Source organism: Daldinia childiae, assembly GCF_008694065.1.
Source record: "Daldinia childiae strain JS-1345 chromosome Unknown Scaffold17, whole genome shotgun sequence".
In the NCBI taxonomy this organism is placed as follows: Eukaryota; Fungi; Ascomycota; class Sordariomycetes; order Xylariales; family Hypoxylaceae; genus Daldinia; species Daldinia childiae.
Genome location: NW_022984658.1, coordinates 241,692 through 259,036, shown reverse-complemented (window position 1 = coordinate 259,036; position 17,345 = coordinate 241,692). Strand labels below are relative to the sequence as shown.

The window sequence follows — 17,345 nt, the reverse complement described above, 5'->3', positions numbered from 1 at the left end:
ACTTGAACATTTCAATGCCAAAGCAGCTGAAATGAAATTCGGTCTTCTCTCACTAACGACTAAGGCCTGATAATCGCCTAAACGCCGAATTCTCTAGAATCGGGAATTCACCTTCCATCTGTATATCCTTTGCCTTAAACTGATCCTTATGTCGTCCCATGGCCATTTCTGTCAAAAAGCGTCCTAGACCCTGCGTAGGACTCCAGTACGTCCCAGCGCCAAACCTCAACGGTGGCCCTAAAAGTGCATAAGTAACCTTATATAGGGGCGTCTTGACCGGAATATAGGGCTTGATAGCATCGTGACTAGCGGCATCAATAAATGCCGGGCGGATCGAGCTTGCATGAAAGGATGGATTTGTTTTACGCATCTCAGCCAGCGCCAATTCAGTCTCGCCCTTAACCCGGGCGAATATAGCAGAGAACCGGCCTGGCTGTGTTGTTGCACCCGTCCCTGAGACGTAAACGAAATTAAAAGGTTTCTCATCAGAACCCAGTTTCTGAAAGGCTTCTGATGCCGCTAAAGTGTAGTCCTTCGTGATCTTCACATATTCCCTAATAGAATTTGTTAATGGAATGAAAATGACAGTAAGGATATTTGTCTTAGGTAACTAACTCGGGGCTGACTTGTGTCTGACTGATACCTAGGGCCCATACGCAACCCGAAGCTCCCTTCAGCTGAGATAGTAGCTCGGAATCGTACTTCTCGAAGTCCTTGTGGAGAATAACATGAACCCGAGGGTCCTTAACGTCCTCAACCATCTTGACAGGCCGGCGGCTGAGAATAGAGATCTTGCTGACGTCCTTCATTTTGATCATGGCATCGAGAACGCCGGAACCTACCAGGCCAGTAGCTCCGGTAAGAATTAGATGCATGGTGGTTGAGTACGAGGATGTATGACGAAAATATGGAGATTGGGCGCGATGAAGTCAATATGTTAGAATCCTATGTTAACGATATTCTCTTGCTGTCGTATAATATGTATAAGAAGCACGGATTTGATATGTATAATGGCAATAACTGACAATTGATTCTCACGCTGGGAGTTTCTATGAAGGCTAGGACTTTACTTATATAAATTTAAAAAAAAATCGGACCTATCTATCTAGACTTTGGATTTTAGGATTTTCAGCCCTACGAAGGCAGGTTAGAGCTGACGCCAGCAGGCTTAGACATGAATGCAGGTGGATGTAAGCGGACTTAGTGCATATAAACACTAGCCGTGCATTAATCCCGCGGACGCCGTATGGTAAATACTAACCCCGATGGATCGATATTTAGCCCGACGGCTTGTATCCGAATATGAATGAATTCGGTTCGAAGATGACATAAGGTCAAGAGTTATAGTAAATATAAAAACGTGCCTATTTTGAATTAATTGATAGATAAGTCGTGAGTTAAATTTGACAGGATAGTCTCTGTTTCTACCTCTACCTGAACTAGGCAATTAGCTCTCTTGTCTCCTATAATGCGGATCCCAGGTGCATTATTTGCGACGATACCCTAAGTCTTATGGGCATAGCAGTAGTAATGCACCTAACCTAGATATTTATCGACGGCCAGCATATCAACTAAGAGCCGTGCATCGCTATATGAATAATGTCGAATTAAAAAAATGATTACATTATTTCGAATACTGCTCAAGGAAACTGAAAAGTGTGTTTTCAATTGATGCAGAGATCTTGGTGTATAAGGGTCGTTCGAATTCTATCACGTCAATAAATAATAAGCGAAGATTGATTGAAGAAGGCGAGAAAATTAGAGAAATTATCTACTATGTAGGTAGTGTCATATACCTCACCAGTTATGAGATAATTTGACCCTTCGATTGAATACGGGATGGTGTTCACGGACTTGGTTACCGCGATAGGTAGCTGATAACTTGCAGGCTTCAATTATTGCAGTTTTTAACACGTGGTTTTAGCTTGCTCTAGGTATCGAGAAATAATGTAGAGAAAAAAAGGTCACATAAGCTGCGTGGCGCTTGTCTAGTAATGCATCTTAGGAGATTGTCATACGCAATCGAGCCAACGGCTGCTTATTCGCCTTTCGATATGTGGTAAGAGTTGGGTAGTATTACTATTACTGCATAAAGGTAGAAGATCAAGTATCCTTATCAGCTGCAACGAATACATGTTCTAACCACTTAGATGTAGTAGCTCAGCCCCGGATTCGCAGCTGTATTACATACATTAGTCTAGTTAAAAGGTATATGTATTCGACCATGTATGCCATGTATGAACCGTAAGGCCAGATGAGGAATGTGTCAAGTAAGCAGTCAAGCGAGGTGCGATTACAGGAACCCTGACTAACTTTGATCGACCATGAGGCCAATCGATCTACGAGATTCGGTAAAATGGTAGTATTGCCTAGAAAAGTCTAGTGGACCTTGCAGGACTTAGTAATTCTAAAAAGTCCAACGAATTGGGGTTCTTGAACTGGATGGGACATTGTGATGTAAGTGAATTGAGAGAATGTAATGGTGGTGGTGATGGTGGTGTTAGTGGTGGTAGTGGTGGGTATGGTAATAGTAGCGTATCTTTTGTTCCGGGTTGTTCCCATAAAGCGTGCTTTTCCTTCCAAGCTTTTCCGACTGAAGGATATCTACCTACCTGGTATTAAATAAAAAGAAAAAAGAGAAAACGCATAAGAGAAACTGGTAAGAGAACTTATAAGAGACAATCCTCATAAGAACCAATTACTATCACGTGATACAATTTTCCATCAATAAGGGAAATACTCGAGCTCTTAATATAATATGTATCCTACCTCATAAGGTATCATATCATATCCTTGACTCCTTGACCCCTTGACCCCTGACAATAACTAAACAAGGTGCGGGGCCCCAAGACAACTTCTGCCGACCCAACAACATTTGGACCCTCCAAAAAGACTCACGATTCCACGATTCCCATGATTCCCATGATTCCCACAACAACTCCCGGAGATTAAATTCACTTGGTACTAGTAGTGTTAAGACGCGCCCAGTCTTTCATCTCGTCATATCTCCGCAACTTTCTATGGCCTCCTCTTGTCTGCCGTGTCCCCATGTCGGATCGAATGGCGCCGAAATCAGATACTGATACAAGAGAAGAGGAGCGCCTTGCCGCCTGCTTCAACTGTAAGAAATCCAAGCTCAAATGTGTTCGGCCTAGCGGGTCTTCAACTTGTACGAGATGCACTCAGCGCTCAATTCAATGTTCCGCACCGCTCTTTCACGTAGGTCGACATAAGGGGGTTAAGAAGTGAGTCGCAGCTATTCGTATTTCCGTGGATTTCTATGTATGGCACACAGCCTTGCTAATAGCTCCGATAGCAAACATTCGGGCTTAGAAAAGGCCGTCTTTCAGATTGAGCAAGCCTTAAGAAGGTCTAGCTCTGGCGCTTTAGATCAGATACAGACAGCTGATCAAGCTACCGAATTACGATTTCTGCTTGAGAGGAGCCGAGAGATTTTAGGTAGTGACAATGGATTCTCCCGGCGCATATCGTCTCAGAATGGTATGGAACATGATCAAGCGTCCGTGTCTCCCCAGCAGACATCGACTTCATTAGGAACATCACCTTCTCAAACTTGTTCGCGTGACGACTCGGCAGTGCACACCAAGGTCGAGGAAGACCAACTAAGTCTAGACGACGCTGAGAACCCGTTACAACTACTCGCTAGGACGTCTGAGCTCCTATCATCCATAACGCCACAGATGCAAGGGACCGGAGCAGGACGACTACTCTCTAAATCCACATCTATTCGTGGTGCGGCTGGAGAGGGTGATGATCTACAGAAATTCTTCGGTCGTTTTCAAGCGCGACTAGATGTTGGCGAAGACCTTGACCCTATTGAATTGGGACTCATCACCCTCACAGAAGCCGAAACATTATTCTCTTAGTATGAACAGATTTCCTTGGGAACTAAAAACCATTTAGACTATCAAACTAACGCCGTTCCAGCTTTTACGAAAAACTCGCGCATACGCGCTGGGGCATTGACCCTGTCATACACACCGTAGACTTTGTTCGAGGTCGTTCAGCTTTTCTGTTGACCTCGATAGCTGCCGCATCAGCACTTTTCTCCCCTTCCATGGAGTCATTATACAAAAGGCTCTCAAATCATCGGCAAAAGCTCGCCGGTCTTATCATGTCGAAACGCTACAAGTCCGTAGAGATTATTCTAGCGTTTATGGTCAATATACCATGGATATCGGCCGGTGAGCATTGGGCCGACGATGAAACCTCGACCTACCTTTCTATGGCCCTAACGATCGCCTTGGACTTGTCCCTGAACAAGGTTATACTACCTCCATCCACAGAGCCGCGAAGCCCGAGGGACACTATTGCTACATCTGATTGCATATCCGCCCGAAAAGCGCTTGGCATAGACGGTTTTATCGATATAGATCCAGACTCTCCGAGGGGCCGCAGGCTTCTTAGAAGAAGGGAGAGGACTTGGCTGTCTCTATTTGTTCTTGAAAGAGGGTAATAAAACACCAAGTTCTCGCTTTAAGTCAACTAGCTAACCTCGTTTCTTTACTTATAGTGTCTGTCTCGCGAGAGGAAGGAATTATGTCCTCCCAATGTCGCCACTTATCGAGAATTGCGACCAATGGCACCTAAGCGACATAGCTGATAGGTGGGATGGATCAATTGTTTCGGTGGCGGTTCTGAGGAGAGACTTGGTAATACTCACACCCTTTGCATAACTACCGATAGGATACTTATACTAACTATTTACTAGGCAAATCTGATCTCGAAAGTAAGATCAATATGTGACAGTTATGTCAACGGTAACAGCGAATTATCTGTTGTTGATAGGTATGTCTTCTCACCCTTGCAGTTGCGAGTGTTGCTTACTGAGAGGCTACGTTAGAGTAAAAAATGAAATCACCTTGTTCTTCGACCGGTGGTATCAAACTTGGCCTTTACAATTAGGAGATCGCGAACGTTAGTTTTTCAACCCTGACAAGCTAATAAGTGCGGACTAGCTAGCTAACTTCGCTACAGAACTTTCGTTGCCCCCGTACGTCGAGATTCTTGCATCTCATACACGATTATCACTATATAGTTCTGTGATTAACCATGGTACTGCGCCTGTGGGGGCACGTCACTTCTTCCGTGCCGCTGGTCTCTCGTCTGCGCTGAATGTCTTGCGAGTGGCTGTTCAAGGTGAAGGACAGCTTAGATCGATGCCCAACAACACCGCCATCATGATATCATTCGCTGCCTGCTTTGCCCTCCGAGTCAGTACGGTTGCTGATGGTCGAAGCTCAAGTCTGGCGCCCAGCATCAGGGCTCTAATAGCAGAGACTACGGATGTGCTAGAGAGAATAGGATCGACCCCGATCCAACGGAAAGGCCTTTCTTGTCTATTCGCCGGACAGTTAAGACAGATACTGAAATACGCATCGCGCGCTTCAGAAACAGCACAGGCTCTACCGGAGCTAAACGGAGATGTGACAAAGCACGCCTCCATCTATACGGATTTGAACGCCGCTCACATAGCAAACCACCAAGGGGCGATACAAATGCCGGTAGCATCGTCAAATCTACCACCGGACTATTTATTATTCTCTACCATGTCTAACGAAAACCAACTAGACGAGGCTATCCACAGCACTGACATTGGGCTTAATGCGTTTTGGGAGGATTTCCAGTTCCAAAGCGCTGACTTGGACTGGATGGACTGGTCAACTTTCAGCACCTAGATGTACAAATTCCATGTCTATTGTTTGGGGCAGCACGGCGTTTCGGCGTTGATGGATTAAAGGGGAGCATCAATATGGTATGGTATGGTGGTGTTGGTGTTGGGCACGGGGACAGGAGGGCATTTGGATAATATCGGTTCAATGCATTTGTCTAGGTATTATGATAGCCTTAGTCTTCCCAACGTTTCTAAGATAAGAGACGAACTTGATCACACCCTGCTAAGACCCTTCTCGCATAAGATACTACGATGGGGGTTGCAAGGATACGTTGATTAAAAATAACGATTATCTTACATACGACTTTGTTTACTAAGGAAACTAATAGATTTCCAAGCATTATAAGCATTATGAGTTTCTAGAACAGTGTTCGAAGGTCCGCTACGATGCAGCCTAGAAGCAAGACATTTTTTTTAATATTCCGGCATTGTGTGTACACGATGTGACAGAACATATCACACACGACACACACGACAGGGGCTGTTGATGCCAAATTGAAGATATCATAAGGACCCTGAGATTGTGAGATATCTAGCTAAACAAAGCTATTGGCTAAGCTAACGACTTTCTACCGCTCCCTTGCCTTCGATCCCACATACACACATACACACACACACATTCCGGGGCTTATCGTGCAGTAGTTCCGAACAAACATACCTTTTGGTCAGCCTTTTTAAGCCTTTACTATACTTTGGACATGCATATTTGTCTAGTAATGTATAACTCAGACCTTGCTGATACCTACCTAGGACTAGGGAGGATAGAACAAACGCCATAGCTTTAAAAAGCCCTGTCGGTCGTATATCAAACTCCGCACGTAATACATCCCTCCCTCCCCCCCCCGCAGCCACTCCGCGCTGCTAGTGTTAGTACTCCCTCTTGAGTCGCGACTTATCCAACATGATCGGCTTACTCTCTACCTAGACAAAGGCTTACCCCACACGCCAATTCGAAATGGATTCAATGCCCTGTCAGACCCCCCTAGCTTCTCCCCAACTCCCACCAAGAGTACTAATGTAGTAGTAATCTAAGTCCCCCGCAATCTAACTGGGTGTTCCCGTTTAGGCTTGTCAACTTGTACTCCCAACGCCCTGGTCCCGTATGTAGGTATTTAGCTGTTGGTCGCGAAGCTTTAAAGATTCGGTGTTATACTACAGTGTTCTAAACAAAGGACAAACTACCCAACCTCCTTCTTCTTCTTCCCTCTGCCTCTGGCTTTTCGCTTTTTTCCCCCTCTGAGTCGTAACTTGGAAAAGGAAGAAACAGAAAAAAAGAGAAGAAAAGCTACACGATGTCGTCTTCAGACAACGGCGATCTGCCTAATAAGGCGACGGTGGAGGAGCTCGAGAAGGGGAGCTCGGTGCATGTCAGTTCCACAGACAAAAATCTGACGCGTAAAATCCTATGGAAATTAGACACAAGGTTCCGTCATACCCTCCATTTTCGCATTGATTTCGTTCTCTAGCAATGGGAAGAACGGTGTTTAAACGTGTATAATAAGAAGGTCCCTTCATCTAACCGCGATTAACTAGGATTTTGCCCATCCTCGCCGTTCTGTTCCTGTGCTCGTTCCTGGATAGGACCAACGTGGGAAATGCGAAGCTCTACAACCTTGAAATAGACCTTGGTATAACGGACCACCAGTATGACCAGGGTCTTGCCGTCTTCTATGCGACCTATATTCTGAGCGAGATTCCGAGTAATTTGATCCTCAAGAAGCTAACGCCTCAGATATGGTTACCATGCCTGACCTTCTTTTGGGGCGTGTCCGCCATGTGTCTTGGATTTGTTCAGAATTTCGCCGGCTTCGTGGGTGTTCGTGCACTACTTGGGTTAGTCTATATTCCTCATTTTTAAGAAGGACCCAGCGACGCTTCTCTGCTCTTCGATTATTTTCTTAGCTGGAGCAATTCTTATTATATATGAATAGCCCGCCGCTTGAAATGAGCAATTGCTAACCCTAAGCGATGTAGGCTGACGGAAGGCGGTTTGCTGCCAGGAATAGTGAGTGAGATGACTTCCCTATGACGAAATCGTAACTAATAAGATATTGCAGGTCCTTTACTTGTCTACCGTCTATACGCGAGGTGAACTCGCCTTGCGTATTGGTATCTTTTATACGGCCGCGTCTTTATCGGGCGCTTTTGGAGGTATGTGTCTCATTCCTCACCGTGTATTGTTGTACGCAAGGATCCTATCTAACAAAACCTTAGGACTTCTGGCTCGCGGAATAGCTGAGATAGGTACTCGAGGCGGTCTTAATAAGTGGAGATGGATTTTCGTGCTTGAGGGTTTGTTCGTAAGTGGTTAGCAGTCCTGTAATTGGAATTCGGCAACGTTAACTCTTCTGAAGACTGCCTTGGTCGGAATTGCCGCGTATTTCATCCTCCCTAACGGTGTTGGATCGGCGAAATTCCTCAGCCCAGAGGAGCGTCAATTCGCCGTCGGTCGTCTCAATGCTGCCAGCCAAGGTGATGGCGGCAACCGCGAAAGGTCCGTCTACTTTAGACCAACTAGTTTCGTGTGACATTATATTAACAAATTTCTAGGGAGGCTACTGAGAAGTTCACCTGGTCTGAAGTAGGTCGCGGCGTCTTCAGCTTGCAGACCTGGTTCACAGCTGCTGCATACTTCGGGATCCTCAGTGGACTTTATAGCTTTGGACTCTTCGTAAGTAACCGTCAATATTCTTGTTTATAAGAGAGACATTCTAATGGAAAACTGTTAGCTTCCGACAATCATTACGGGTTTGGGATATACGGCGGACGAAGCTCAACTATGGTCTGTCATTCCCTACGCGGTAGCCTCCGTGGTCACAGGTAAGTTTACTACACGTACCCTTGGCGCTTGAACGTCAAACTTATAGAAAATAGTGATAACTGCGTTCCTTTCCGACCGTTTCCGCGTTAGAGGATTGGTCATGCTCTTTTCGTTGCCGCTCGCCATCATAGGGTATGGTGTGATTGCAAACGTCGACAATGTTAAAGTCAAGTACGGCATGACGTTTCTCATGGCTACTGGTTTATACAGTAGTGTGCCGCCTGTCCTCGGTTGGCTCTCAAACGTAAGTATCGCCCTGGAAATACCCCATAAAATGAACATATTTCTCTTAATGCATTACCATTAACGGTTTATAACCTGCAATGCCATTTTTCTCGCGCTGACCATAGACTGTAGAATTCGGCTGGCCACTATAAGCGAGCGACGACGAGTGCCCTACAGCTTGCTATCGCGAACTGTGGTGGATTTGTCGCCGTGTTCATATATCCGAAGGCCCAAGGACCGGCATATCGTGAAGGCCATACCATCATTCTAGGAGTATTGTGCGCTGGATGGTTTTTGTAAGTGCTCTCATCGTGATGGACTAGATCACCGTCTAATGAATCTTCAGGATCCTCTGTAACGTGTTGTACTGCTGGAAGATCAACCGAGATAAGGCGAATGGCAAATACGATAAATACCGCGGCTTCGGTGATGATCGTGATCCTACATTCAAGCTAGTGTTATAAGTAACTAACAACCTGGCCGAGAGTGAAGGATGGTGTTTGCGTATGATTTTTATGAGAGGCGGGTAACAATATTGTTACGATGGGTATCTGCCTTATAAAACAAAATCAAATTAACACTCAGTCCGAGTTAAATATGAAGGAAACACGGTCCTTTTTGGGTCCTTCCCATGGTATTCGACTGGATACCTCCAAGGCTCCCTGAAGTATTTTATACTCGACTATCGCTGGGATATACGTATAGGCGGGTATATGGACATGGTCATAGAATTAGGACAAGAGGTTTTAATGGGAGTTTTAAACACACCATTTTAAATAGTGGCTATGAGATATGAATTTATAGTCGTGAAACTTCCAGTAGAATGTCGATGTGTTATTCTATTTGTGATGGGTTCGTTGGTATTTATATAATTTTCGTTGTGACTTTCGGTTGACTATGAGCTTAGTAGATGAGCTTAGTAGCTCATATTTACATATTTCAAACATACGAAACTTTTGTTAAAAATGGTATGATGCTCTCACGAGTTGCACATGTAATGTAGATGTTTGTGACCGGCTTCATAAATATTACCCGAGAGTTAAGGCTAGGGCCAATGGATGAAACCTTGGTTACCCTTATAGTTCCCTATAACCCTTGTCCCTGAATTAGCGGTCCGATACGGTAAGATATACCGTACATATACCGTACATGGGTAAAAACGAACCGCTGTGGACCTGTGGCTAGGGGGACAGGGGGAATTTGGGGTTCTGCAGTTCTACATAGCGTCGGTGGTTCTTGAATTACCGAATTTATTCTTCCAGGGATTATTTACCGCGGCATTCCAAAAGCTTAGCTTGCCAAAGCCGCGCATCTTAGGCCTTAGAGGATAAGTGAAATACGCTATAAGCCTCTGAAAGACGAATGCGACAAACAGCGATTATCGGATATTATTAGGCCGAAGAGGAATATCTGAATATTATCTGCTTTCTCTACATGTAACTTTTATTCCTTCCTCTTAACCCCTTATTCTAATTTGCGCAATTACGGAAATAATATGTCGAAACTTTCAGAGGCCGTTAAGGCTCTCATCAACGCCAGCCATGCGCGGCCCGGCTACACTCCCTCGTCGGCAAATGTACAGACTGTCCTCACAAAATTCGCAAGCGACGCTGCCGAAAAGAAGGTCGGATTACCGGCTTGGGTGACTTTGTCGGTATGTTTTGCCTTGGTGCTGAAGCATGGGGAAGATGGATAGAAGAAAAGAAAAAAAAAAATAATAAAGAGAAGAGAAATATAGGAAGGATTAAAAAACAAAGAAACGAGGAACCAATAGCTAAACGTGGATATTTACTATTCTAGACAGCCGTCTCAGCGACATTAAACTGCCCCGAAGCCATGACACAAATCTTCCACCTAGCTAACTCGACCACGACTACCGACGAGCAGCGCACACCCGTTCAGAATGCCGAACTAATCCGAGAAGTCGGGCTTAAGTGTATCTCGTTCAACGGTATCCCTCGCAGCATCAACACTCTAGGCGCATTCCGTAATAGCTTACCCGCCGATGTCGCCTCATCATTGAGTACGACTCCGACGCGCGAGTTGACGCCATCTAACCTCGAGCTTCGTAAGCGCGACGGTCTTGCCCTCTGGGATAGCGTCTACATAGGCTTCGAGCGCAAGCTACTCGACAAACTGGCACAGTCACATCCAGATTTACCCGTCCATATCCTCAACGGTCACTACTCAAACCTGCTATCAAACCCACGAGGCGTAGATGCTCCCGCGAAGGTTGGTCGCGTACTCACGTCGCTTGTAGCTATCGCGTGTCTGCGCACACAGACTGGTGTCGGACCCCAGGTTGTCTCGCATATCTTTGGTCTACGGAAGGCGTACGATAACGGTGATGCGCAAGCCGAAGGAGAAGAGCCCGTCGAGGGCGGTGCATGGCTGGCTACTGAAGACGGCAATATCTGGATATTGGAGAATATTGATAAGTTAGTCAATGTGATTAGCAACGGCGGAGGAACTACATTTGCGCCTGGGTTACGGGCCAAATTATAAGAAGGGAATAACACGCAGATAATAAGCCAACCGATGACGTGCTCATCAGGGGGGGTTGGGATATATAAATGAATTTACGAAGCTGTATATATGTATACACTAGGAATATAAGAGCTTGAATTATAAGCCAATATTCATATAAGTCTGAGAGATACCCATATAAGTGCCTAGGTAGTGTATTTATACATAACACAAGCTAATAGTATCCATTCCCATGCGCAAATACGCATTAATCTAGGTATATACAATAAATATAAATATTCGGTGCGAACCATATTCCGTCTTGACTCGTCCCGTCTGGTATCATCTTGTTATCTCACCCTCTCTCTCTCCCCATACTTCTATGTATGCTTAGAACGTCTTCAGATCATCTGCAATTATAAACTCAGCATCGGTCTTAGCCTTAACGGTCTCAACGTCAACACCTTCCGCAATCTCAGTAAGCGTCAAACCACCCTTGATGCGATCAACTTGGAACACAGCAAGGTCTGTGATGATCGTACTGACGACACCCTTGCCGGTTAGGGGAAGTTTGCAGTCCTGGACAATCTTGCTGCGGCCTTTCTTGTCGAGATGTTCTGTAGCCACTACGATCTTGGTTTGCTCTGGGTTCGACACGAGGTCCATGGCGCCACCCATGCCTTTGAAAACACGACCGGGGATCATGTAATTAGCTAGATCTCCCGACGCAGATACCTGAAAAGCGCCTAGAATTGATACGTCGACATGACCGCCCCGGATCATGCTGAACGACTCAGCCGAGTCGAATGTCGCTGCTCCTGGTAACAACGTTACCGTTTCCTTACCCGCATTGATCAGGTCCGGGTCCGCTTCTTCCTCTGTCGCCGGGTAACCGCCCATGCCTAGGATACCATTTTCCGACTGCAGCGATACTTTGGTATTCTCAGGCAAGTATGACGCCGCCAGCGTCGGGATTCCCACACCCAAGTTAACGTAATAGCCATCCTGTAGCTCCTTAGCCGCACGTCTGGCAATACGGTTCCGAGCATCAAGCGTGCTTGGTTTACCCGAAGTAGGATCCTCCTTAGGTGGTGCTACTTTCAGTACTTCGAAGTGTTTGGCCGCCGTGGCCGGCACGATGCGGTCGATAAAGATACCCGGAAGATCAACGCTGTCCGGATCAATAGACCCGATCGGTACGATATTCTCGGCTTCAACGATGGCGATGCGTGCTGCCTTGGCCATAAGACCCGCATACGTCTTGGTGGTGTATCTATAAGACGCGTGTAAATATCCTATACTACACAGAAATGTCGATTTAAAGAGAAACTCACTTGAAGACACAGTTTCCTGCCTCGTCAACCTTCCAAGCGCGCAAGACCGCTACGTCGCCTGGGAGAGCTGTCTCCATAATGTAGGATTTCCCATTGAATACCCTAGTCTCTTTTGGCTTGCCTTTTTCGAGGACAGCCTCCGGGGTAAACCTCACAGGTATCTCGCCAGTCTCAACGAACGTCTTCCCTCCTGTCGCTGTATAAAAAGCCGGTATGCCAGCCCCCCGCCGCTCTCAGCTTCTCGGCCAATGTACCTTGCGGACATAGCTCAACCGCTATTTTTCCTGTTAAATATTGCTTCTCGAGCTCCTTATTCGACCCCAGATAGGAGAGGATAATGCGATCTAGTCGACCATCCCTAGTAAGCAGAGCTAATCCGTGGTCACCAGAGCCAGCATTATTCGACACGGCCGTGAGATTTTTGAGACCCCTTTTATGTATAGCCTGAATGAGGGTTTCTGCGCATATTACTAGTCAGCTGGTCGCTCATGCAAGTCAATACTATCGACGATAGTCATGATAGCTCGGTCTAGAAACTTGTAAAATCGAGATAGTTGACAAAGCCTCCCCAAAGATTTTAGAAGTCAATCATCTTATTTAGTACATACCAGCAACGCCACATAACCCAAATCCAGCACTAAGGACCACGTCGCCATCCTTCAAGTCTGCGACGGCCTCATCTGCAGACTTGAACACCTTTGAGCCGCCCCGCGCCGCTTTCGTGGATGCCTCAGTCGCGTAGTACCGGTACGATCTCTGGAGACATGGCGTGAATTTAGAGCTACTTATAGTAGCTATAGCCGTAGCTGTAGAAATACTATATTGTCGTCGCGCGTGAGGTACCGCCCATCGATGTGAGAGTTGGACGGAAGCCCTAAGGACAGCACTCCGGGGCCGCGCCATCTTAGAGGGGTGGAGGGGTGAAGAGGTATGTATAATGTAAGAAGACTCTTCTTAAAAAGCCAATATTTCAAAGACTATTTGTGTTATAAAAAAATATAAAAAAAGATTAGGAATATCTATATTTCAGACTTACTTACAGAGTTTCCTAATAATGTATAAGTAACTGATCCATTGGTCGGTTAATTGTTTTTATTTTATCATGACGAAATGCGCTTGCGCCGAGGTTCGTTTTCGGTGTTCGCAAGTTAATTGCTCTGGCGCTTTAGTCGGCAGTTGATTTATGTCCGTTACATCTTTTTGTCGCCCTCTATCTTACTCCAAATTTCCCGGGGCGTCGGATAAGTCCCACGCGAGAGCGAATAGGGGGGTGTTCAACATTTAAGGGTTATAGGGACATTAGTACCTAAAGTATTTAACTTGTAGAGAGCCATAAGATTATTTATATGATTCATTTATAAAAAGCAAAAATTAGATAAATACAGCGATCTAAACATAAGTCATTATTGGTCTCTATCTTATATGCTACCATCAGAAGAAGGTATCCGACCATATCAGATGCGTTTTTATCAACGCTTAGAAAGTAATAGCATCAAATATTCTGATTAATCCCATCTTCCTCGACGAACTTTTCTTTATAAAAAAAAAGCCGCTGATATAGACTTACAGAATCCAATTACTCCAATACCAGGAATCAAATCGAAAGGGGGAGCCAACAAGACTCTATGAGGGTATACCCAACCCTTATGCAACCTAGTAGACTCTTTCTAAGCTACTCCCTCATAATATGCAATGCAATATTGTAATTAGTGTAATAAGAAACCATGTATGCGAAAACGACCTTGAAGGGAAAGAAAAAAAAAGGGAAAAAGGCACTCCAGGTCCAACTCTCACTGACGTCCAACACTCTCTACACGAATGCCTAGGTTAGCGAGCTCTTTCGCATCGATAATGCCCTTGCCGTCGAATAACCATTTCGGCTTGTTCATAGCAAAAGAGATTTTGCTCCAGTCTAGCTTCTCTTTAGGTCTATCCTCGCTCGAGTTTCCCGATGTAGAATAGCCGCTTGTCTTGATCAAGCGACAGTCGGGACAGTCGCTCTCACACGCTGGCTCTGGTCTATATCGCTTCAGAGGATCATTATCAGGGTACGTCCCCGCAGGTGCAACGTGCAGAAAGTACTTGTGAAGTGATATATATCCGACTCGGTAACCTTATAATCGAATGGTCGAGGGTCAACTTTCTTCAGAGATTTTGAAATAGGGCTAGGCTTGTCTGTCTTAGCCGGGGTGCTTCGAAACTCATCGAATTCGGTTGTTATTAGGACAGCATGGCTACCGTCGCAGGCGGTATAGGCACTCGAATAAATCTCAATCGGCCCTCCGTCTTCTCTTAGAGCAGGCTGGCCTCTGATAAGCTCCTTGATCTCGGCTTTGACCACCACCGGGTTGCAGCAGGGGTCAAATACTGCAATCTCCCTAGGGCCTTCCTCAAGGAGCGTCTTGATGATCTCGAGTGCAGGTGATTCTCTCGTGTCAGAAGTATTGGCCTTAAATGCGTATCCAAGCAGGGTAATCTTCTTTCCAACTAGAGTGTTATTGAGGCGCTGAATCACACGCTTAGAGAAGCGGTCGCGCTGGTATTCGTTCATCTTTACCACCTGTCTCCAATATTCTCCCACTTCATCTAAGCCAAGTGACTCGGCCAAATATACGAGGCTGAGAATATCCTTCTTGAAGCAGCTCCCGCCGAAACCAATTCCTGCTTTAAGGAATTTATCGCCAATGCGGGGGTCACGACCAATAGACGCTGCTATCTCATCAACATCCGCCCCCGTCTTCTCGCAAATCGCGGAGATTGAGTTGATGCTGCTTATGCGCTGCGCTAGCATCGAGTTCGCTACAAGCTTTGCCAGCTCAGACGAGTAGACATTAGTGGTAATGATACGAGATCGTGGGACCCATGCCGTATAGACCTTTGCTAGAGCCTCTGCGGCTTTACATCCAGATGGCGTTGCCGAAGATCCGATCAGTATGCGGTCGGGATACGTAAGATCATTCATGGCTGTACCTGCTGCTAAAAATTCCGGGTTTGAAAGTATCTCAAAGTGAACTCCGGGGCGGTGGACTGCCATCTATTAAACTGTTAGCCAGCCAAATATCATCTTAATAGGGCTGTCATATAGTAGGTGCCAACTTACAGTCTTCCGGACAAGCTCTGCTGTTCTACAAGGGACGGTTGATTTCTCCACAATGATGGTTCCCGGCCTAGCATGCCGAGCAACCTCGCTGGTGACAGCCTCAAAGGCTGTCATGTCGGTGGCGCTTCCCGCTCCAGCCCCTTTCGACTTCGTTGGTGTGTTGACTGCGATTAAGACTGCATCGGCCTCGCCGATATATCGTGCTACCTGAGTCGAAAAGAACAAGTTCGGCTTCCTAGCGGGTACGGTCGCCTTTGTGCTATAATACACATGATCAGGGGTACAGAAATGGTAAGATTTCGATGTGCTAATATTAGTGCTAGTTGGCTCATTATCGAAGTAACACTTCCTAGATCCATCGCGAGCGATGCGAACGATATCCGCCAAGCCAGGCTCGTAAATGGGTAGGTGCTCTGAGTTCCATCGGCGGATTCTCTGCTCATTTTTGTCCACGACAGTGACGCAGAGGTCCGGGTTTTGGTAAGCCATGACAGCAGCTGTCGGGCCGCCTACGTTATCCTTTTAGCTTCAAAGAATAATAGCAAACAGAAAGGGGCCAGATTTATTTGCTCATATAAGAAGAGGGGTCGCGCAAAGGAAGGGGGGATAACTAACCGACATAGCCAGCGCCGACACAACATATGTTACGAATGGGACGGGTCATATCCTGAACGTTAGACGTCATTATTTGCGGTAAAGCAGTTCTCTCAAGGTCTGCGGTTAATTCTGCGCGGAGCATTGGACTAGATGTTGAGCTTCCGTCTGGAGTAGTCGGAGCCGTTGAAGCAACATCGGCAAATGTGCCACTGTCTTCAGTTTCAGTTGTTGAAGTAACTATCGGTGCCTGAATAGAACCCATAATAGCTAAGTAGAGCCTGATATGGGCTATTGTTCTCGAGTGCTGGCTTCTAGCGGGCCGAGAAGTAGTTCGTGATTTCGCACGCGATATATGGACAACAAGGGGTAAAAGACGATGATGAAACTGGAACTATGATGCCTCCTAAATCCACTTTGGAGAAATTGCACACGATTAAGTTGCGCAGCTGATCAGATTTATAGTAAGGTGACAGTGTAAGAGTAGATATAGGTATACCTAGGAGGTAGAGGTAGAATAGAGAGCGTGACTGCTAACTCAAGGTAGACAAGTACCTAGGTACCATGTGCAACCAGGAGTCTAGAAGGAAACTGACGATGGTATTGGTGGATGAGTTAAAGGTAGTCACGAAGGGCCTGTCTGAATGAGTGGAAGGATGAGATTTATAAGAAGGGGTGGCCTCTTAGATAAGGGCTGGGTTAGGTTTATGTACACCTAGGCAGGTGTGACTTTTAAGTATAACTATATCCAAACTCAGACACTGCTAGGACGCCACTTGGCTTGAAAAAGCACAAGTAGCTTCTTCTCTAGAAGGGTGGGCAAGGTCATGTTTCCCTCTTAGCTTGGTAAAAGGATGTGCAATTGCGTTAAGCTCCTACAGGAACCCATACTATAGACGCAGGTGGCGGATCTGGACAAGAGCTTAGAGTCAGTGTTCTGTCTAACTCTGTGCCACGGGCCATCGTCACATCGGATATATATGTAGGAGATGGCAGCTTAGGTAGGAAACCTACCTAGGGTGTTGCTTGGGCACGTTAAGTACTAGTCCATTGTCGTAAGTTGAACGAACTGTATAAGCTACCGCATGTACAGTGCCCTTAGCTGATGCC

General features: G+C 46.0%; 5 protein-coding genes across 6 annotated transcripts; 3 read left to right on the top strand and 2 right to left on the bottom strand.

The window, feature by feature from the left end:
* Positions 1-52: 52 nt before the first annotated feature.
* On the bottom strand, positions 53-875 carry GL218_09269 (putative nucleoside-diphosphate-sugar epimerase protein; the record flags this gene model as incomplete). The annotated part of the gene is made up of 2 exons (XM_033586100.1): positions 53-554; positions 616-875. The coding sequence occupies 2 exons, from the start codon at positions 873-875 to the stop codon at positions 53-55; spliced, it is 762 nt and encodes a 253-aa protein (XP_033439839.1).
* A 2,173-nt stretch (positions 876-3,048) lies between these two features.
* GL218_09268 (uncharacterized protein) lies at positions 3,049-5,699 on the top strand (the record flags this gene model as incomplete). 2 transcript variants are annotated; one of them, XM_033586099.1, is made up of 7 exons in its annotated part: positions 3,049-3,245; positions 3,308-3,886; positions 3,949-4,473; positions 4,535-4,673; positions 4,733-4,809; positions 4,865-4,938; positions 4,999-5,699. In XM_033586099.1, the coding sequence occupies 7 exons, from the start codon at positions 3,049-3,051 to the stop codon at positions 5,697-5,699; spliced, it is 2,292 nt and encodes a 763-aa protein (XP_033439840.1). The 2 variants fall into 2 exon arrangements, with proteins under 2 accessions (XP_033439840.1, XP_033439841.1); XM_033586098.1 differs by lacking the exon at positions 3,049-3,245 and having other exon boundaries at positions 3,504-3,886.
* Positions 5,700-6,987: 1,288 nt separating this feature from the next.
* GL218_09267 (uncharacterized protein) lies at positions 6,988-9,205 on the top strand (the record flags this gene model as incomplete). The annotated part of the gene is made up of 11 exons (XM_033586097.1): positions 6,988-7,118; positions 7,229-7,528; positions 7,670-7,700; positions 7,753-7,846; positions 7,910-7,995; positions 8,050-8,189; positions 8,246-8,366; positions 8,425-8,515; positions 8,570-8,760; positions 8,874-9,037; positions 9,088-9,205. The coding sequence occupies 11 exons, from the start codon at positions 6,988-6,990 to the stop codon at positions 9,203-9,205; spliced, it is 1,467 nt and encodes a 488-aa protein (XP_033439835.1).
* Positions 9,206-10,236: 1,031 nt separating this feature from the next.
* On the top strand, positions 10,237-11,246 carry GL218_09266 (Dol-P-Man:Man(5)GlcNAc(2)-PP-Dol alpha-1,3-mannosyltransferase; the record flags this gene model as incomplete). Its single annotated transcript, XM_033586096.1, has 2 exons — positions 10,237-10,395; positions 10,542-11,246. The coding sequence occupies 2 exons, from the start codon at positions 10,237-10,239 to the stop codon at positions 11,244-11,246; spliced, it is 864 nt and encodes a 287-aa protein (XP_033439836.1).
* Positions 11,247-11,597: 351 nt separating this feature from the next.
* GL218_09265 (UDP-glucose 6-dehydrogenase) lies at positions 11,598-16,500 on the bottom strand (the record flags this gene model as incomplete). Its single annotated transcript, XM_033586095.1, has 7 exons — positions 11,598-12,480; positions 12,542-12,737; positions 12,796-12,999; positions 13,150-13,297; positions 14,655-15,575; positions 15,642-16,150; positions 16,257-16,500. The coding sequence occupies 7 exons, from the start codon at positions 16,498-16,500 to the stop codon at positions 11,598-11,600; spliced, it is 3,105 nt and encodes a 1,034-aa protein (XP_033439837.1).
* Positions 16,501-17,345: the final 845 nt, after the last annotated feature.